This window comes from Echinops telfairi, unplaced genomic scaffold, assembly GCF_000313985.2.
Source record: "Echinops telfairi isolate 266 unplaced genomic scaffold, ASM31398v2 ScPeMD7_5592;HRSCAF=6446, whole genome shotgun sequence".
NCBI classification, from domain to species: domain Eukaryota; kingdom Metazoa; phylum Chordata; class Mammalia; order Afrosoricida; family Tenrecidae; genus Echinops; species Echinops telfairi.
In genome coordinates this window covers 8,150,559-8,171,889 of record NW_022109491.1, presented here as the reverse complement: position 1 = coordinate 8,171,889, position 21,331 = coordinate 8,150,559, and the positions used below count along the sequence as shown (strand labels likewise).

The 21,331-nt window shown below is 47.6% G+C and overlaps 1 protein-coding gene and 1 pseudogene across 1 annotated transcript in view; one reads left to right on the top strand and one right to left on the bottom strand.

Annotated features, from left to right (window-relative positions):
- Positions 1-1,517: 1,517 nt before the first annotated feature.
- Positions 1,518-21,331, bottom strand: part of STAU1 (staufen double-stranded RNA binding protein 1) — a 40,400-nt gene continuing 20,586 nt past the window's right edge. The window contains exons 7-15 of the mRNA XM_045295416.1: positions 16,127-16,225; positions 10,374-10,604; positions 9,204-9,347; positions 6,813-6,959; positions 5,611-5,686; positions 5,113-5,432; positions 4,490-4,612; positions 3,514-3,599; positions 1,518-2,918 (exon numbers count right to left, since the gene is read on the bottom strand). Coding sequence (XP_045151351.1) covers positions 2,903-2,918; positions 3,514-3,599; positions 4,490-4,612; positions 5,113-5,432; positions 5,611-5,686; positions 6,813-6,959; positions 9,204-9,347; positions 10,374-10,604; positions 16,127-16,225 — 1,242 coding nt within the window. The 3' untranslated portion in view covers positions 1,518-2,902. The remainder of the gene's footprint in view (positions 2,919-3,513; positions 3,600-4,489; positions 4,613-5,112; positions 5,433-5,610; positions 5,687-6,812; positions 6,960-9,203; positions 9,348-10,373; positions 10,605-16,126; positions 16,226-21,331) is intronic.
- On the top strand, positions 11,447-11,856 carry LOC105979953 (annotated as a pseudogene).

The window sequence follows — 21,331 nt, the reverse complement described above, 5'->3', positions numbered from 1 at the left end:
GATCTACAAATCTTAGCTAAGTACTGCCTACCCACAAACACCTTGTTGGTCTTGTCATCTCTGGTCACTGACTTCTGTCACCCTGCCAAGCGTCTTTACCTTCGAGTCCCCTTATTAATTGGTGAGCATTTTGTGGCAGATCTCCCCGGAGCTCTGCTGGCCAGTCTTCCCACCGTGGCCCGCTGACAATTCCCATCTCAGTCCGCTGCAGCTGGCCGCCACCCGCGATCTGCTGTCACTCCTCCAACATCTAGTCAGCACCATACAGCTGCATTTAAACTGCAGTTACAGAGACCCACAGGGGCAGTTCTACCCTGTCCTGTAGGGTTCCTATGAGTGAGCATTAGCTCCATGGGAGAAAGTTTGTTTTGTATACACAACCATGACTTTCTGTGGTTGCAGACCTATTTTTTTAAATAATACTGATTCTGGATTTTCAGTGTGCTTTCTAGTCTTTGCCCTCTAGGTCTTCAATACCACCCGCATGCCCCAGCCACTGCCTCCTACTCCCTGTGCCCTTGGCTGTCCTCTGGGGGAGTGCTGTCTGTGCAGCCTGTGCCCCCACTCCCTCAGTATGCCCTGCTGAGCTCATAGGCTTTTTTCTCGTGAGCTGCTCTTTGAACACGTTAGAACTGGCCTCTCTGCAGAAACATCTTAGTTTCACAGATGTTAGTACAGAAGGATTTCCAGATTTGTCCAGAGGCTTCTAGCTGTCCAGAAAAGATGGCCAGAGTGAGTGCCTTAGATGTTCTTAGATTCTCAAGCCTGCCCGCCCACTGAAAGTGCATGTGGCCTCCCTCACCTGTCTTCTACCCACAGGCCTCCAGTTGTGCCGAGCTGTGAAGCACTGGTGGCCATCACCATTCTGCATTCTATAATGGCTTCTCCTAGTGACAGCCGCAAGGCCCCGAGCCCAAATGAGGCACTTTTGTTCTTGTGACAATATATGCAGTCCTGATTTCCACACCTCAGGCAGAACTGAAATTAGCGATAGTGTTTGGAAGTTTAGCCTGAGCATTAACGGAGCCACCAGCTTCTTCAGTGGATCTCCAGAATGAATCTTTACAACTGAACAAAGACCCAGGAGAACGTGCAGGATGTGCTCTGCTGGTGAGTGGACGCCAAGTGCGGCAGAGCCCAGGTACTTGGCTTCTCCAAGGACAAGGATTACAGCAGGTTGTCACAGGCCCACTAATGTCCCTTCCTTTCCTGTTTCAGAACAGATGGCTGCCTTTCTCCTCCCAGGGCTCGCCTCCTGCTACAGTGAACCTCTTCCACCCCTGAGCACTCCCCTACATTCCTGGAGACTGGTTCTAGTGCAACCTTCTTTAAGAAGCTCTGACTCTTCCAAAGTTAAAAAGCTTCAAGCCAAACGAGCACTCCACCTCTGCCGCCCCTCCAAGTAGCTCCCAGAATCAGGGTGAGGGGCTGTCAGCACCCCATGCTACTGAACCCTGCAGCCACACCTCCTCACCCCCTTCCCCGGTGCTCTAGTCACAGCTCAATATGACCAAACATTCATTAGTAGCTGTTTATTGATCAATGGTTTGATAGAAAGCTATTTCAGATCTTCAGATTTTGCCCAGGTGGAATCACAAGCATTACAAATTTATTTCCTTAAAAATAAAAAAGGGGAGGAAAGGGCGGGTGCAATCTAGCAATAGTGGCATTTAAGAATAAATTAAAAAAAATTACTATTACCATTTATTGGTGACAAACACCATTTTACTTACATTCCATGGGGAGAAAAACTTCCAGCGTAAGTAAACAATGCATGAGAGCAGTCATTAGTGGGCCTCGTGCAGAAGCACACCGCGTACCTCCTGTGCCCGCACCACATCCAAAGCAGCACAGCTACCTGTCAGCATAGTCATTCTCTCAGGCCAACGGGTAGGTGCACTTAACAGTATCCAGCATGCTTCCTGTGCTCCAGAGAGCAGAACACTGTGTGTGGTGCGGTGAAGCCATAGGTCCCAAAGAGCCGAGTGTGTGCGAATACAATCATGTTCATCATCTTGAAAACAGATCCAAATCCATGTTTAAGGCTTTCCATTAGCCCACAAAAAAATGAAAAGAAACTGAATGATCAATTGAAGTTCAAAATGTCCAATTTATACACCTGGGGGAGACTTCATCAGGTTTCTGCCAAGTCCAGGGCTGGTTCGGCAGCACCCAAGGGCACCTGGCTTGGGTCAGTGAAATGATCCTGGGTCAATCAGTCCAATGAAATGAAGGCTGCTTACCAGCCCCGCACGCACGCACGCACACACACACGCGCACGCACACACAGATATGATCGTTGCCAGTTAGGTTACTAATAAAATCCATTTCAGACAAGTTTCTAAACTGTGCTATATAACTAGATACAATTGAGAAACTTGCCCATAAAAATTGTATATAGTGTCATTTTAATCAAAAGAAAGCAATGAAACTAAGGACGTATACGGTGCTGGAGAGAAAGCAGTGGCTATGAGGTGGGCACTGGGGACCTCCCAAAGGCGGGCTCAGCCACACTGAGTAGGAAGCATCTGTTCTCAGGAGCTTGCAGCTCGGGGCCAGACTACCTCTGCAGAGTGGCTGCCCAGGGTTTACCCGGCACTGGATGGGTGAGCCAGTGTTGAGATGTTGCACATGGTTTCTCTCACTCTGCCGAAAGCCCAGGCTAGGCAGGCCCTGCTCTGCTCTGGCCCCTTCACCACAAACCGCAAGCACAGTGCACACCTCCACCACGACAGCCGCTGGCTGTGCCCGCCTTCTGTGCCAAGTCGAGTCCAGTTTGTCATCTCCACGCCTCGCAGCCCACTGGAGGGATCAGAAATTCCTTTTTTTTTTTTTTCAAAGCAGTTTCATTATTTTCAGTATCTATGTTGGGATTTAGTCATGGTTCGTGGCCAGGAAAGGTTCAGCACCTCCCACACCTTTAAGGGGGAAAAAGGAAGATGACACCAGTTTCTTCATGTAAGAGAATTTAGCCAAACCAACACTGAAGTCCACAGGGGAGACGCATATGTGACCGGGTGGAGGGACCTACTGCCCAGCGTGAAATCTAAGGAGGTCAGTGTGTAACATTACCTCGGGGGAGAAAATACATGTTTAAAATGCACATTGTTTATTTGCACAAAAGAGCATAGAGAGATGGATAAGAAACTAATAAAACTGTGCTCTATGGTAATGATTGTACAACTCTCCTTGATATGATTGAACTACTGAATTGTATGGTATGTGGATTATGTCCCAATAAAACTGTTAAAAAACACCTGTACGCTCCAGGAAGTGGGTAAACAGCATGAGACTGTGTGAGAGCAATACTGGGCACTGTGTACGTACCTTCTAGGAGAATTTGGATTTCTAGATTATGTGGGACTGTGATACCTCTTCAACGTGTGAAATGTATAGAAAAGCAGTTCTTTCTGTCCAGTTGTTGGCCCGGAAAAGCAAGGGACAGTGTTCAGCACAAGCCCAGGAAACAACCCGGAGACAGAATAGCCTTTCCCCGTGAGGCAGTGCACTCACACGGACAACGGTCCATTTCCCGTCCTTGACATCTCTGTACTTTGTGGGTCCAACTCAGACAGCAACTTCAGGATGTTCATTGCTGCCTAGTGGGGACAGAGAGCAGAGTCAGCAAGGCCTTCTGGAGCCACCCGGAGCCCTGCCACCCACGAAGTTCTCTCACCGCTCAACTGTAAATCTGACACCCAAATTCTTAAAACGTAAATTGTCCACTGTTACCACAACCTCTGCCAGGAGGATGTGTGACCCCTGTGGTTTCTACTTCTAGCTCTGAACCTAGTCTAGGTGCAATGCAGGCTCGGTCCTTGCCGTAGCTTCAGAGGTATCCAATGGATGGATCTTGATGTCCCCTAGGGCAGTGGTTCTCAACCTTCCTCATGCCGTGACCCTTGAATACAGTTCCTCATGTTGTGGTGACCCCCCGCCCCCCAACCATAAAATTATGTTCATTCCTACTTCATCAGTCATTTTACTACTGTTATGAATTGGGTGACCTCTGTAAAAGGGTCGCTCGACCCCCAAAGGGATCTTGTTTGAGAACTGCTGTATTTGGGGGATCTGCCAGACTTTATTTCAACCCATTTTCAAAAAGGTTAATTATTTCAACCCATTTTCATAGTGTTAGTATTTCTTGCCACCATAATTTCATTAATCAGAAAACCTAAATGAGGGGCTGTCTAGAGGGGCTGACCAGGGGCTACAGTTCCTTGGGCAGGTGATCTAGGAAGGAAGGACGTGGCTAGTGGGCTTCAGGATCCAAATCCAGCCTCCCAGGACCACTGGGGAGAGGAGGGCCTACAGCTAATGTGTTCTGATACACAAAAGTAACAGTCCACTAATAAAGGCGGAGGAAGTTTCCAGAACTACAAATAAGGTCACTAACAAGATTAAGCCAAGGAAGGATCCAAGCAGCTCCAGCCCTCAGGCCAGAGAACGCAGCTGAGTCAGACCCACCAGGGGCAAGAGGGTCACCTACCATGTCATGGCAGGACTCCACATCTTTGCCGATGCCGTGGCTGATCAGGGGCGGCTGAGAGGAGCAATTGATTAGAGATACAAACTCATTCTTGTTGTTTTTGGGGAAGTCTTTGTATTCAACCTGAGGGGGAGAAGGAAATGAGCACAAAACTGGGGGGCTGGGAGTGGAGGAGGGCCTGGGCAGCAGTCTAGCAAACAGAACTCTGGATCTGGCAGTGTGACTGTGGCTGGGTCCCCACCTACCCGTCGAAGAAAAGTCAATCCCAGGCTCCAGGGCCCCGGATGCTGGTCCTCAGACTTCCCCGCCAAGGACCTAACAACGCAAACCTGAGGATGCAGGACGCCAAGCCCTCAAGGACACGGCACAAAGGGTCGACCCAGGATGGCTGCTCCACTGAAGCTTGGAGGCTCTGCTTACATGGGCATTTTCGACGGTGTCACCAAAAAATGGGGAGTTTCTCCACCACATGCGGTCCTCCTATCACCATCCTGCCCTCTCTCCTCCCCGCTCTACTCTCTAGACTGGACTTAAGAAATGCAAAGCAGAAGTGGTGGTTGTCTGGGCAGCCCGGAGACGGCCACACCGAGACACAAATCCCACTGTGCAGGCCCAACAGTTACCTGGAATCCTTGGACCCTCGAAAGGTATTGTAGCTGCTCCGAGGGTCTCATGAGAGGTCCATGGGGCACGTGGCCCGAAGAGAAGGTATTCTTTACAACGGTCTCGGCTGTCGGCGAGGTGCCCCCATACAACAACTCTCGGGCTATCATGGCAGTCACCGTGGCCTTGGCAGGGTTAGGAGCTGCTCTGGCGTGATCTTTGGTGTGATGTCCTTGACTGACACCTACAGCCTGGGCAACCTCAGGCACCATAGGAAGAATGCCAGCAGGCAGCTGCTGGTGACTGAGGTAAGGCATCCTAAACTCATCTTCCTTAGGACCTAGGGAGGGACAGACACGAGCAGAGAGAGGGCCGTCTCACCACGCTGCTCCTCCAGGCACCCACCCGGAAGCACCGGGAACTCAGAGACTCGACCCGTGCAAGCTACAGGGTGCCGCTGTCGACCAGGAACCAGGCAGTCCCAGAATCCCATTCAGTTCCAGGGAGGTCACACTTACTCGTTCCATTTTCATCTGCAGCGCCAGGCTCAAAAAAGGTTACTTTCCTTCCATCCCCTGGTCTCTTTATTGGTGTCTTGAGAAAAAGAAAAGGCACAGATCAAGCCACTGAAAACCTAGCTCCTGCTGCCAACAATACATACTCCAGCCTGTGTGAGCTTCTGTTTGAAGCATTTGAAATATGAAGAGACTCCAGTGGACAAAAGATGGACAGATGACTGCTCGCTCTGCGTCTTACCCCAGGGACAGCAACCCACACCAGGCAGGCCCGAGAACACCGCTTGGAAAGTACATTCATTGAGTGGCGACGCCAAAACTCGGTGGCACTCATGGAAGGCAGGCAAGGGTTCAACCACGAGGAGCCACACATGGCAGGCAGGTAAAGCCCTCACGAGAGGACACAACTTTCAGACTGAAGTTTAACAAATGAATCAAGACTCTTCCCTGAATTAATATGCAATTAAAGAATAAGCTGAAAAAGAAGTGGTACAAGAAAATGTATTTCTTTAAAAAAGAAAAAGAATTAGCTGACATTTCCAAATGTAACCAAATTTAGATTTAAAAGTTTAAAATGTTGTCAAACCCAAGGTCTCCCTTTTGAGATGCAGTGAACTGGGGGTGTGGTCAGTGCAGGACACAAAGGCCAGGTCAAGGTCTGTGCAGGTGCTCCAACGAGTGCCTGGGTCTTGGCCAATTTCCACGTGGCCACCTCTGATGCTGTCCACTCCCTGCTGCCATGACCAGCAGACACGGATGAATCAGGCTTGTCTTGGCTGGAGCATCCAGCTGACAGTGAGGTTCCTGACATGGGACCGTCTATACCTACCATTCAACTCACGTAAGAAAAAAGACCACCCCAGGGCGAAAGGAAGGGCTTGGACCATCGCCCGGTCTCGGTGTCCACGAAAACCCCAGCCTGCTTGCACAGGGTGTGCTACTCTTCTCTGAAGGCTGCATTTTAAGAGATGCTGCAATCCCACACTCTGTGACCTCCAGGACAATGACCTTCAGCCCACAAAGAACGCCAAAGAGCTGATTGGCCTGCAGTACAGCCTCCCAAGCCAGGGGCCCCATGGGAAACTGAGCCCGGAGCCGGGCAGGGAGCCACTTGACATGTAATCTCCCCCACCCCAGGTATGGCAGCTCCTGTGGGGACCCTGCCCGGGGAGCTCGTCATCCCCCTTCCGAGTGCCAGGAGTCACCTTCTCCTCTGATCTGAGGGCAGGTTTGACGGGCTGAGCCTGCGGGACTTTGAAGCCCAGGATCTCCAGCATGTTCTCAGCTGCGTTGCGTTTGGCCACCTTCTTGTTGGTGCCTGCTCCTTCAGCGGTGTGGTTTCCGACCTTCACCTGAGTAAGGAAGGCAGGACATAGGCAGTGCTTACCCCTCAGGTAGATAGAGCAGTTAGTTGCTGACTTGTTGGCAGAACACCAGCCCTGGTCAAATGTGAGCGGCTTCACGGTGGTGCACAGAGCTGGCGTCTGCCACCTGCATGTGCTGGCCGGTAAAGACATCCACGCCTGGAAAGCTGGGAGATAGCCCTCAGTGCAAATTTAGCTCCAGGCCCTTCAAATCATTAAAGGCATTTCCCATAAACAAAGGTATTGAATATTCAAAACCCACTGCTTCCGAATTTGTCTACATACTATCATCCACTATGTTCTTAAGGTTCTTTACATCTATGAGGTGGTTCCAAAGAGTTTGTGGACAATGACATGAAATGATAATGGCATTTTCCCACCCACTGTCTGAAGCTCCTGGTATCATCTCTATAATCAAGGGTGTGCTTCTACGCACCTCTCCCCAGCCTGGGCTCAGCAGCATCACATGGGTGGCTGGGCAATGGCTCTAGTGGAAGGATTTACACTACAGAAATGGGCAAACGTGATGTTATTATGTGATTTTTTTTTAGTGATGGGAAAAGGCTGATGATGCAGATTAAGCTTAAAAGTGTATCAAGTCTGTAGCTATAGCATTATGGCTAGTATAAAATACTGCAATCTGTCAGATTTCTCCCAACATTCAAAACTCATCCTGTAATTCGGCAAGAAGTTGCTCCCATCCCTAACAAAAAGGGATGCTGTGACGTATGCCTTTGTTGTTTTACTTTCCTCTTAGCTCGAACATAAAGAAAACTATAAACTGGTAAGTCATATTGGGATTATACTCATTTGCCAATGACACATACATTTTCCTTGTTGAAGTGGATCATAATAAAGTGAATCTGAATTCCACTCTAACCCTACTGCTGGCAGTGGGGTCAGACTGAAGTTACTGATGTGTGTGTGTGTGTGTGTGTGGTATGTGTGTGTATCTGTGTGTCTGTCTGTCCAGTCGGGGACTTCAAGTCGGTTCCAACTCATAGTGACCCTGCTTCAGTCCTGTGTCACAGTCTGGCGATGTTTGAGTCCACTACAGCAGCCGGCTTGTCAATCGATCTTGTGGAGGGTCTTCCTCTATTTCACTTTCTACTTGAGCAGGCATGACACATACATACTTCCCAGCCTGCTACAATTCTCTCCTAGTCTCCGAAAAGCTTGTTGTTCAACATATTCCAGTTATCTACAGCACCCAAACTTCTGCAAGGTCATCTCAATCACAGGTCCCAGGCTACTGAAAACAAAAGCCTCCCTTTACAAGACAGCCAAGGAGACCCTTCTTGGCCTGCAGTCGGGCTGTGGTCCGGGCAGTTCCCAGCCGTTGGACTTGGTCTGAATTGCTCAGGTGCTGAAGGGAAAGACCACTGCGCTAACCCTCGGGCTGGTTCAGGAACAGTTAGATGCACTAGGCAAGCAGCAGTGCTTCATAAACTGTACTCTATTCTTCACTGAGAAAACTATTAAATAAAAACCACAAAACAAGCTGCCCACGGGAAGTACATGGAGAAACAGTTCTGTCCGTGTGAAGTAACTGTATTCAATAAGCTAAGAACACAGAGAAACAGTTCTGAGCTAACTGGCAGGGCCCCTTCCATCTAAGGCGAGCTAGGCCTGGATTGCAAATTTTACAAAAAGATTACAGGAAGGGGCTAGATTTTTTTCATGTTTCTTGTGAAGATTTAGCTTAGAAAAGAACAATACCATAACCTTTCAGGATAAGGTAATAAAGACGAAAATCCCCCTGTAATGCCACTCCCCTGCCCATTTCACAACTCTGGCCCCTATACCCTACCTCCACCCTGAGGACAAGGGGTACAGAAAGGAGCTCTGGGGACACAGGGGTCCTCTAACCGCAACGCTGGTAGTACAAACCCCCCAGGGGCTCCAAGGGGGAGATGAGGCTGTCTGTCCCCTAATTATTTAAAGTTTTAGAAAATTTAAGGAGCAGTTTTAACCCTGTTCCTGAGAGGTTGATATGAGGCTGAGTCAACTCGAAGGGCAGCGGGTTGGGTTAGGTTTACTAAAGTATAGGTAAGCGTTCATTTTTAAATTATCACAAGTAATATGGTGCCAATAATGACAACGATTGTCAGCAGTGTTGTGTGGCCTGCTGGGCTGGCGGCACTGGTCCTGGCCACCCCAGGAAGGCGTCCAACCCCACGGAACCAGAGAGTGAGGTAGTCAGAGGACGGCCCCACAAGCATACAGACCCACCTGCATCACAAACTCTCTGCGGCGTGGCAGGCCTCGCTCGGTGAGCAGCAAGTACTCCGGCTCCTTCTCCTTCTTGGCCTGCTGGATCTGGGCCAGTCTGCTGATTGGATTCATGCCCTGGCCATACTCTGGGCCTGTGTGCAGCTGAGGAACAAGTCATAAGGAAACGGGTGACATGGAACAGACCCTGCCAATTTAGAGATGAGAACACAAAAAGCGGCCCCACGCCTGACTACAGAATTCAAAGTTGCTCTCTTTGACTTTCTAGGATGTCCCTGAACTGACATTAGAGTCTTCTTAAACACTCAGCATCAGTATTTACGTGACTATGATTAAGCATTATTGTAATGCAGTCTTTCAAACCTTAACAACAAATTTAAACATAGACAATGAAGAGGAAGTTAAAAGATATAAACATGATTCTCAAATCCCACTCTGACTCCCTCCCCCCCGCCCCCCCCCTATAAAAAAAGTTGGGACTGACTCAGCATCCAGCTGCAATGACAATTCGGGCTCAAGCAGATGCCATGCGAAAGAACCAGGGACACCTAGTTCTTCCCTGCAGCCCCTCAGCCAGCAAGGAGTCAAGGTTAAACCCTGAAGTAAAAAGAAAACTGCCAAAGAACATCCAGAGTCTGCAGGCTGTGGTCCTGATACATCACGAGAACAATTAAACCATCACAGGAACCACAGACAGAGCTCAGCATCACCCATGGATGCCCCTGATCCTTTTGGGGAACCGGAGGGGGTTACATTTTTACAGGCTCATTAGTGTAGTTCAAAAGGCCGAGAGTAAGGAGGTCCAAGGAGAGAAGGCTCCATCCTGCCCCATGCCCGTGCTGGCCACGCACACGCAGACGCAGCCTTCCCTTTAGGCCTAACCATTTTCCTCCCTGCACGCTGGATCCCTCTGGGCTCTGGGGCTTTGTGCAGGCTTGTAGGTAGAGGTTCTTCTGCTGAACCTGACCTTCATGCCCTTGTCTTTGTCCTCACCTCACCTCACCTGCGGCTCCCATGAGGATTCAGGAGATTTCGGAAACGGGGCTAGGAGGCCTGGGGCTCGGTGAGTTAACATCTAGCCCGCCCCTCTGCATGGAGTCAGCAACCAGCCTTCTAAGCCCTACCACCCACAGCCCAGGGAACGGCCTCATGCGTCAGGCAGGCTCTTACTTTGACTATGGATTTTGTTTTCTTTTTGATTCTAGGCTTCACCCGCTCCACGGTCGGGAGGGGAGGCAGCTTCTTCAGCTCCTCGAGAACAGCGATAGCAGCATTTTTCTTTGAAATCTTCTTGCTCTTCCCTTCACCTTCCCCTACGAACTCCCCGACTGACACCTTGGTCACAAAACTCTTCATGTGGGGCGGGCCACTCTCCCGGGCGACCTGTGTCAGAGGGAAAGACTGAGTGAAAGCGTGATAGACACTTATTAAAAGCTGTGGGGCTCACTGGTTAGCAGAGTTCATGTCACAAGCAGCACAGGAGGAGGGGCAGCAGTCACACACACACACACACACACACACACACACACACACGGCGAGCCTTCTGTCCAAATGTGACTTCCCAGTGACTTTCACAATCTCCTGAATGAGGTGGCCAACCCCACCAGCAGTGGCCCCCAGCCCCCAGGGATAGGCTCACCAGAGTGTAGTGTAACCCCTACAGGAGGGTTCAGCCAAGCCCATAAACAACTGCAGCCCCAATGGCTTAAATTCGTTATTTGCTCTGCGCGAGTCAGGATTGAGCTTATTAAAATGGGGAGGCTGATGAGACCCTGTCAGCCCTGACAAGGAGTGACGCCTACCATATATTGTTAACTGAGCAACTCAAAAGGCAAAAGTCAACCCATCCCATGCTAATTTTCACATAAGAAGAAAATGGAGATCGCGACAGCCAACAGGCACGCCTGTGTGTGTGCTTAAGGGCTGAAACACACACTAGCAGGCTAACAGAGAAACTCGTTGTGGGAGAAGGAACCTGGGGGCACAGGATTACAAGGCTGAGCTGCTAACCACAGACAGTCAGGGTCAGAAAGATGAGGCTGTCTGCTCCCATAGGGAGGAGAGCTACAGTCACAGAAACGTAAGAAGCGATTTTGCTCGGTCCTCTTGGTTCACTATGGGTCAGAACCCACTTGGTGGTGGAGAGGTACAGGCGAGAGGACTGTTGGGGAGAAAACAGGGAATTTCTCAAACATAAAGATTGTTCATCAAGAAACACCATTTCCTGAGAGCCTGTTGTCAAAATGGGCAAGTTCATGAGACCCGGGAAGGTGATGCTGGTCCTGGTGGACGCTATTCAGGATGCAGAGCCATTACCGTGAAGAATACGGATGATGGCACCTCAGATTGCCCCTACAGCCACACCCTGGTGGCTGGAAGCGACTGCTATGCCCGAAAAGTGACAGCTGCCATGGGCAAGAAGAAAATTGCCAAGAGGTCAAAGATCAAGTCTTTTGTGAAGGCGTATAACTATAATCACCTCATGCCCACAAGGTACTCCATTGACATCCCCTTGGACAAAACTATCGTCAACAAGGATGTCTTCAGAGACCCTGTTCTTAAACGCAAGGCCCTTCGGGAGGCCAAGGTCAAATTTGAGGAGAGGAACAAGACAGGCAAAAACAAGTGGTTCTTCCAGAAACGGAGATTCTAGATCTTGAGTCAAAATCATTAAAAATACCCCCCAAATTAAAAAAGAAAAAGAAAAAAGACACCAATTAAGAAATAAAAAGGCAAGGTAGAGAATGGGAGAAGAAAACGCTTGCAGTACATGTATCTGACACACGACTTGTACCCATAAGAGTTCAATGCCTAAGACAAACCAGTAATAAAAAGATAAACTTCTCAATTTAAAACATGGGCAAAATACTCAGATGTTTGACAAAACAGTCTTTACATGTGGGGCACGCATGTGAAGTACTCAGATGTTTGACAAAACACAGTCTTTACATGTGTGGCACACATGTGAAGAACTGGAAAGCAGTCCTTACTGCTTGTCGTCATGGTGCTCACTGCCCATACCAATAACATTCTATTATCTTTACTCAGTTTTTCACAAACTTTCAGAATGCCCTTATGCTTAACAAAACACACCAACAGTACGCTGAAGACACACTAAATTTTACTGTTAATGCATCTTGAGAAACTTGACCATGCACTGCTCACAAAAAGGATGAAGACCCATCAGAAAGCACATAATGGCATGTGAAGATCAACACAGCTAAGAGTGACAATGGAGTTGAGGATAAAGAGACCGAGAACCAATTGCTGTGATGTAAATGGGGAAGGAAAGGAAGGTCTTTCCTGGACAGTGAAGGTCGGAGCGCTCTCACTCTCGGAGAGCACCACGTCCCTGTGTGAGGGTGGACAGGGGAGACTCTTCAGGACCAGGCCCTACGCAGCCTCCCAGCACACACAGATGCCTGAGGGACTCTACAGAGGGCAAGTCTGGCCCACCCTGAGCAGTGCACATGGACATGCTGCCCCAGGGGCAGTGCTGGGATAAGTTGACATGGAGGACCAGCATCCAAACGTGCTGCTCAGGCTAAAGAGAGAAGAAACCCACTGAACCCCATGATACACCCCACCTAACCTGAATCTATCCAGAAATTCCAAACTGACCACAGATCTTTAAACATCATGGCATGAAAGACAAAGAAAAGCTGTACCCGATTGCAGATCAAAAAGATATGCCAACTAAACGCAACGTGCAGTCCCGCACTGAACTCTAGAACACAAAACCGTCCGGAAGGCACCTCACTGAGGCAGCCGGCAAAGCGTGAATTAAAGAGCACACAGGAGCAAACAAGGCTGTGCCTGATGTTCTGGGTGGGGTGTGGGGGGTTTCCTTCAGAAAATGATTGTCCTTATTCCCAAGGCCACACACTTCAAGTGTCATGACTATCTGTCACTCTCAAGTGATTCAGCAAAAATTAAAAAGCAAAGTGGAACACATACGTTCAGAAAGGAAACACAACGGCACATAGAACATTAATCAGCAGTGAGCCTGTGTGAACTGCAGTCACTGTTCTATTCTGGCAACTTTTCTGTGGATTAAATTTTTTTTAATCATTTCATTCGGGGTTCACACAGCTCTTATTACAACCCATACATACATCCATTGTGTTAAGCACACGCACACATCTGTTGCCATCATCACTTTCTTATTATTGGTCCTGAGGGGTTTATCTGTCCTGGATTCCCTGTGTTTCCAGCTCTGATCTGTACCCATGTGCATGCTCTTGTCTAGCTGATTTGTAAGATAGAACTGGGATCATGATTTGGGGGTGGGGGGGCCGAGAAGCATTAAAGAACTAGAGGAAAGTTGTAAGTTTCATCGGTGCTGTACTGCACCCTGACTGGCTTGGGCTTGTAAAGGGATGTCCAATTGTCTACAGATGGGAAAGATGAAAAGACATCCAGGAAAAATCAAATGAGCCAAAGAAAGGCTGGGCGGAGCTCGCAGGAGAGCAGCGGTGCCTTGGTGGGGCAGCCCCCACAGCCCCACCCCTCTCCCCAGGACCTCCACACACAGGAAGAGCAGTGCAGCTTCCAGGAAAGGCACTCCCCTCCTAAAAACAGACTCCATGCAGCCCGGGTAGCACTGTTGAGCTGCTAACCCCAAAGGCTGGTGTCTCAAACTCACCAGCTGCTCTGAGGGACAAAGATGAAGCAGTTCTGCCTCTGTAAAGATGTAAAGTCTCAGAAACCCTAAGCAGCAGCTCTCTACTCGCTGGTACAGGGTTGCTATAGGCTGTGGGTTTGGTCCGGGCTTCCGAGCAGATGCAGCTGGACAGGGCAGCCTCGGTGATGGCTTCCCTCAGCATCCGAGCTCCTCCCAAGCCCTCACAATGCCCACTGCCCACATACACCAGCACATCTGCTAACAAAAAAATGACGTGTCCCATACAGTCAGACAGTATACTTTTTCCTGAAAACTCTCCAAATAGCTCGTCTTTATTAAACACCTCGTCTGACTTGCTATGTGACAGACGTCACTATCAAAACTTGGCTCAAAACGTCACTCTTCTGTTCGCAGTTGACGAAGGCACCAAAGGGTGGGTCGTGTGAAGCACTGGGTGCTAACCTAAAGATCAGTGGTTCAAGGGGACTAGGGACTCTGAGACTCTGCCCCCAAAGGAGACAGACGTAGCAGTTGGCTTTGGGGGCACCTTGAAAGCCCTGACGGGCAGTTCCACCTTTGTCTTTGGGGTACTAGACAGCAAAAGGGGGTGGGGGTGAATGCCAGGATATCTTCCAGGTATGAGACAGTGACAAAGAGAGACCAGCCTCAACCTAATAAATGGAAGCTCATAATGGTGAGAATGTTCTTTAATATAACTACTCTTATCAACAAATTCAGTATGTAGATTATACTTACTATATTTTAAGATATTGCTTTAAAAAATGTTCGCAGCCAGAAGTTGGCCCTAAGACGTTTTTTCTATGATTATTTTTAAGTGGCAATTCCCTTTAAGGTTAATTATTCCTGAAACCATCTGAAATACCAATTTGAAACCTAAATGAAAGTGTACGGAAGGTGGAAAGAAGAAATGTGGCTCCTGAATCCTATAGTGCAAGACAGCAATCCCGCAACTGAAGTTCTAGAAGACCCTAAGACTCTTGAGACAGGTAACTGGTGTGACAAAGTGACAAGTGTCACAGGAACCCAGAATCCTGAACTAGCAGACATCTCTTCTCCCCTGAGGGGACCCGAGAAGTCAGGCATCGGGTTCTGAACTCCTTCCCCAGCTTTAAGCTTCCCCTCCCCAGTTCGAATCCCTCAAGCAGGGGAGAGGAGGCGCATTCCTTCCTTTCCCTGCAACCGCTCCCCAGGGAGACAGCAGGGCTTCTTGGGGTGAAGCTCCCCCGAGGGCCCACCCAACAACTAGCCCTAGCTAACTGTCTATACATCCTGTCTTATCTTCTCCCCAAACTCATGCCAAGCTTCAATGTCAGGAGAGCTGGCAACAGGTCGGGAGGAAGGGCGGCCAAATGAGAAGGTCCCAGAGTGCAGAGCTGCTAGACGCCCGGTCTTGGGACCTCGGGTGGGGTCAGGTGGAAGGGGATTGTCAGAAGAACCATCATGCCCGGCAGCAACACTACTCAGCTGCCGGTTAGAACAACTCCTGAGTCAGTTTGTGGCATTAAAGGAAAGGAACACGTTAAGTCAGGCCTGATACAGGAATCAACTGTATTACTGTCAAAATTCTACATGAAGAAGGTCTTTGCAAGACAGTATGTTTCAAACACACTTTATAAACAAACAAGTTTTAAGCAGCTATCCCAGCTTAATTGCCATTGCCTGAAGTAAGATGCCAACAGAGTGCAAAGCTCTTTTTAGAAGCCTAGATTTGTACTAACTTTGAAGGATGAAAAAACTGATTTAAAAGATAACGGACCTGTGGTTGTACATTAACACAAAGTCTTGCACAATCAAGCATGTAAATTAAAAGAATTTGCAAAGAATGTGCTACATGTCAGAGAATCAAGGGAAACAAATGCTCTCCGTGGCACCTTACCCTGCCTAAAGGTAACACGCATGAACTGTGCTTTCTTTTGCATTTTGAAGCAGCAAGCTATTGTTTTTAGTCAACTAAGGTGCCAGCAATGAACGAGGCTATTGATTATTAAATGGGTGAATTGGGGACTGGAGTTGGGCAGTAGCAGAGCCTCTGTCTTTTACAAACAACTCTTAGGGAATATTAGGGCCCACTTAAAGTGATTCTTCAGTTTTTGTTTTTGTTGCTGTTACAGATACTTTAAAGATAAATGCTACTTGGCTAAGTATGCAGTCTGAGACAGAAATTGGAGGATCGCATGCATATGAATGTCATTCTTATGTTATTCAAGAAAAACACACTGTAATGATAAATGCCACCAAAATTTTATAATATAAAATCCTTCTTGTAAGATAGACTTACCTCAAAATTCACAGGCAAGTTCCGTTTAAGTGCAATCTCAAACACTTGACTTATTTCAGATTTATTGAGATTTTCTTCCTCGGACTCTCTTCCATTCACCTAGAAAAACAAGAGCTGTTAGCAGGTCACTCACAGTAAGACAGACCATCAACGCCACTCTAGCCAGGGTGGTTCATGGCCCTGAACCTCCCATCTGCGGATTTAACACAAAACCAGTGAAAGAGCATGGCATGTCTGTCACTGGATTGAAATGCTAGAAGAGCAAAAAAAAAAAATCTTGTCATTAAACTCGAGTCAGATGTTGTTAGGAGCTGTCAAGCTGGCTCCAAATCACAGCAACGTTGTACACCTGGGACCCAAAGTTCAGTGCCATCCTTACAATGGCACTGCATCAGTGCCTCTCACTGGGAGTGAGCTCAGAAATCCACCCCAGCCTACACACACCTAACAGACCTCTACATAGGCCACAGCCTGATGGCGGAGCAGCGAGCGAATGCTGGTGCTTGTAAGCACGCACGAGCAGTGTCAAACTGAAACTAGGAAAAGGTTTGTGTGTTCTTTCTCTTTCTCTCTCTCTCTCTCTCTCTGCAGAAAAAGGTTCCTATCCCTGCTTTAGATAAACAAACGACTCCCTCCCTCCCTCCATCTGCTTTCCCAGCTCAAGGCCTTGCACCTGCTGCTCCCCTTCTGAAAGGGACTCTCCCTGTTCTCCGCTTATCTTTGTCTCGGGTAAGGACTCTCCCCTCCAGAGGGAGGGTCTCTCTCATTACACCATGGATACATGAAAGTCCACTTTTTAAGGTCTTCTACCACTTGCTACTTTCCCATCACAGCACCTTATTTGATGTATCAATATTAATGTCTGCAGTTCTACGTTAACTAATTCAACACGCTCACACATGTGCTTGCTGAGCAATTCTCTCTGGGACTGTGGCTCACAGAAATCATCCTGCACAGACACATAAGGAGGTAATGACATCATTGTTCTTCACTTACTCATTTTCCGTTAGGAAAATGGCCAACAATCTCAAGAGCCAAGGCTCCGAGGTTGAAGAAAATGAGTGGGCGTGCTGCCCCTGGAGTTTTGGTCTGGCATAAACTGGAGTCCTCCATGGCATGAACGCGCTCCTGAAGAACAAGCACACTAATGCCCACTTTCAAGAGATGGAGGGCGAATGTTTTCACTTGTACATACCCCGACATCCCACAAAATTGCTCATGGTGGTACATTTGCAAATCACTTCTTCCTATTTTATTGATTTTTTTACATTTTTACATTTTACATGTATTATACTTTAAGTAAAAATTCATCTTGTAACCCCATCTCTTGACCCAACTGTCCACTAAGCAGGGTCAGCTTGCTAAGGTGGAAGGTCAAGGATCTCCTTCAGCACATGCAGGAAGTCTTAAGTGCAGTTAGGGCTCTCAATTCTAACCCTGCTGAAGGCCAGTCTTTGAGCCATTTCTGAAGGGAACTGCTCTACTTCACAATGCATGAAGCTAAAAAAAAATCTGCAAAGGATTTTGAAGGCAAGGGGCAGGAGGTGATTTAAACTGTACTCCCACAAGGCTCCCTGCAGAGTTCAGGAAAAGTGGATGCTACTCGGCCAAGGCCACCTGTCCACTAGGCACGGTCCCTCTATATTGTCATTGTGTTCAAGTTGGGGAAGGGGAAGAGGGTTGCTACCCGGGAAACACAGATAACACCTCGAATTTATAGTTTTCAAATCTTGACTATATTTTAGAGCCACAAATTATTAAATTGGAAAACAAAGGGACGTGAGAGAGATGAAGCAAATGCTAGCTTTCCAAGTCTCACCTTAGACCTATTTATTGCATTAGAACTGTGTGGGCTGAACCTAATTTTTTTTTTAATTCAAGTTATTTAAATATAGCCAATCTCCCCCTCCCCCACCCTGTTTTCAGCAGGTAGTTAATAATTGTTAGCTTTAAGGAACTGAGAAATATCTATACTGGCCACTTCTGACGCCAATTAGCATCAGAGTAAGAAAAAACAGAAAGGAAAGCCTTCAAAATAATTCCATTTACACTACCTTTTCAGACTTTAAGAAACCTCATCACTGTGCTCATCCTTCAAACACAAAACCAGACTCACTGCCATCGAGTCCATTCTGACTCACAGCGCCCCCAGAGGTCAGGGTGGGGCTGTCCCTGTGGGCTTCTGAGACTGCCACTCTTTACAGGAGTAGAAAACCTCACTGTCCAAACAGCAGAGATGGTTCTGAACTGCTGACTTTGAGATTAGCAGCCCTAGGTGTAACGCATTCACCAAAGGCCCCATTAACTTCATTAAATCCTCCTGTAAGTCCCAGCCCACTCCTGGGTCAGGATCACAATTTCATGGGACACCAAGATCAACTGGCACAGCGGAGCTCACAAAGACCATGTTCTACGCCCTACTCTGGTGACTAGTGATGGGGCTCTTAAAAGCTTGTGAACAACCCCCTGACCACAGTCAAGGGACGTGACTACCAGGCCTGCTATCAGAGCGCACTGTTAAGTCAATCATGGCAGATGTAATTAGGTTAAATGTAATGCCCATCATTTGATCTGCCTTTTAAGCTGTTTTAAAGTTGTTTGTTTTTAATATTTTCTGCTTTCTTTTAGATTAAGGTTTTTCTCTGTTTTGTCATTGCCATTGGGGATATTTTTGTTTCTTGTTTTTATTTTGTGTATTTTTCTCAATATGAAATCAAAGATAGGTAAATCTGTAGAGGCAGTTACTGGTTTAATAATTATCCAGGGATATGGCAGGGGAGGTTAGGGGGAAATGGGGGGCTAACAATAATTACTACAAGAAGAAAATGTTCTAAAATTGATTGTGGTGAAATTTCCCAACTCTTATTATGAATGAACCATTGAATTGTATGATATATGAATTACCACATATACCAATTAAAAAAACTTTTGAAAGCTCATGAACAGATATTTATGGTGCGATGGTTGGTCTCCGGTACAGAGGAAAAGGGTGATGGAAATCAAAAGGCCTATGGGAACAAGTGGAATAGGAGATGGCTGGCTGAGGGAACTGACATGAGTGAGCTGAAACAGAATGTGCATGAACTGAGTAACATAACACAGGTGACCCGCTCTGTAGGCTTTCGCCTAATTCACAAAAAGTTTTTTAAGCACTCCAGGCTATTCACTCTCATTTGGTCCTTAGGGTCCTGGGAGCAAACGAACTCTGTTTAAAAAATGTAGGGACATTGAAAAACAGAAACGCCTACAACAAACCCAAAGCCAACAGAAAGCCACTACAATCAAAGGGCAAGACGCTCCTGAGCAACACCCCCCACCACACACATACACACCTGAAGCCACAGCGCACCAGCTGAGCTGGGTCTCCCTGCGAGCACCGTGACCCACTGGGCCAACTGTTCAGCATTACATGTCATGGCCAATGTCACCCCAATGTTCCACGCAAGATCTTGGGTTTTCTTAGCTTGCTTCTTAGGGAGGAATAGTCTGCTGGCATTTCTTGATTAAACAGGACCCAAGCCCTCAATGTTTCTCCTCAATGATTTTCTCCTGGACTTAGGGTGACTTGATCTGAGGTACAACTTTGTCCCACCAGAGCGATTCATCAAAGCTACCAGACTTCTGACAGCCACAGCCCTATGGGGCACTCTGACAACCTGGCCCAATCTCTCTGACACTCCCCTCATTAAGAAGCAGGGTTCTCTCCATCAGCTGTGCATGGGGTCACTATGGACATGCCGGTTGGAGGCAACATGATGGCACCTAACAACATCAACAGATGTATTACTACGGCCAATATGGCGCATATATGAAAAAGTTCCTCAATTATATACTTTAATGATTAAAATGGTTCATTGTATCTGAGGTGAATATTGCCTCAAAGAAGAAGTGGGACTCCTTGAATCTGTGCTCTATGCCTGTTTGATCTACAGAACATGGCAGAAGCAATACTGCGCTGAGGTCTGGACCTAGGTCTTAAGGAACTGGCAGCTCTTTCTATTTCCTGTCTCAAAGACACCCCACGGGAAGAACAGGCTTGGAACTGGAACTCCCTAGTCTGAGCCCCAACTTAGTCGATGGATATGTGAGAGGACCCTGTGAAAGCAACCCTCCAACCTCCTGTTGAACTGCTCCAGGCAAACACCATGGAGCAGGGGCGAGCTCCTCTGCTCCAGGCTCTGCCAAGTTTAAAGAGCCTCCAGCAAAGGAAAGCATTGCAGCTGATTTGTGACGGCTTATTCTGTAGCATTAACTGGTATGCCTAAAAAACAAGGCATGGCTAGTTGAAATTCCGCTGCTGTTGGTAGGTGGCACTGAATTGATTCCAACTCATAGCAACCCTATGGCCATCAGAGCCTGGTCATGTGATCTGATGCAATCCAAGCATCAAAGATCACTGGAGGGTGTTAAGTGGGTCGTGACACAATCTGAAGCTTAGGCCCTGTGTGTAATAATGAAAGGAACACTGTCCGGTCATGTGCCAGCTTCAAAACTGTTACTGTGTTTGAGCCTCTTGTTGCAGGCAACGTGTCAATCCATCTCATTGGGGGTCTTCCTCCTTCCCCTGACCTTGCACTTTACCAAGCATGAGGTCCTTTCCCAGGGACTGGTCTCTCCTGATAGCACATGTCCAAAGTACAAGTGATGAAGCCTCACCATCACCCTTGCTTCCAAGGAGCATTCTGGCTGTACTTCTTCCAGGAGAGATTTGTTTGTTCTTATGGCCATCCCTGGTACTTGCAAAATTCTTCATCTATACCATAGTTCAAATGCATCAATTTCTATGAAATTCCTAATTCACTGCCCAATTTTCATCTGCATATGAGGCAACTTGACTTGGGATAGGCACACCTTAATCCTCAAAGTGACATTCTCGCTTTTAAACACTTCAGAGGGCTTATGCACCAGAGTTGACCAATGTAATAGGTCATTTTTTTAATCTGGGTCTTTCCACCTTTTACAGGGTGTTATCCTTACCACTGTTTTATTGCTCAATTTAACAAAATACTTTTGAGTTTTTCTTCTCTGATAGCTTTACGCCTTACACAGGGTTCCACCTTTCACAAGTTTCAGCATATCTCAAAGGTGACAGACTTAAAATACCCTGCATTGTTAAAAGCTTGAAGGTAAACAAGCGGCCATGTAGCTCAGAAGCAACAAAGCCCACATGGAACAACATATCAACCTGTGTGATCACGGGGTGTC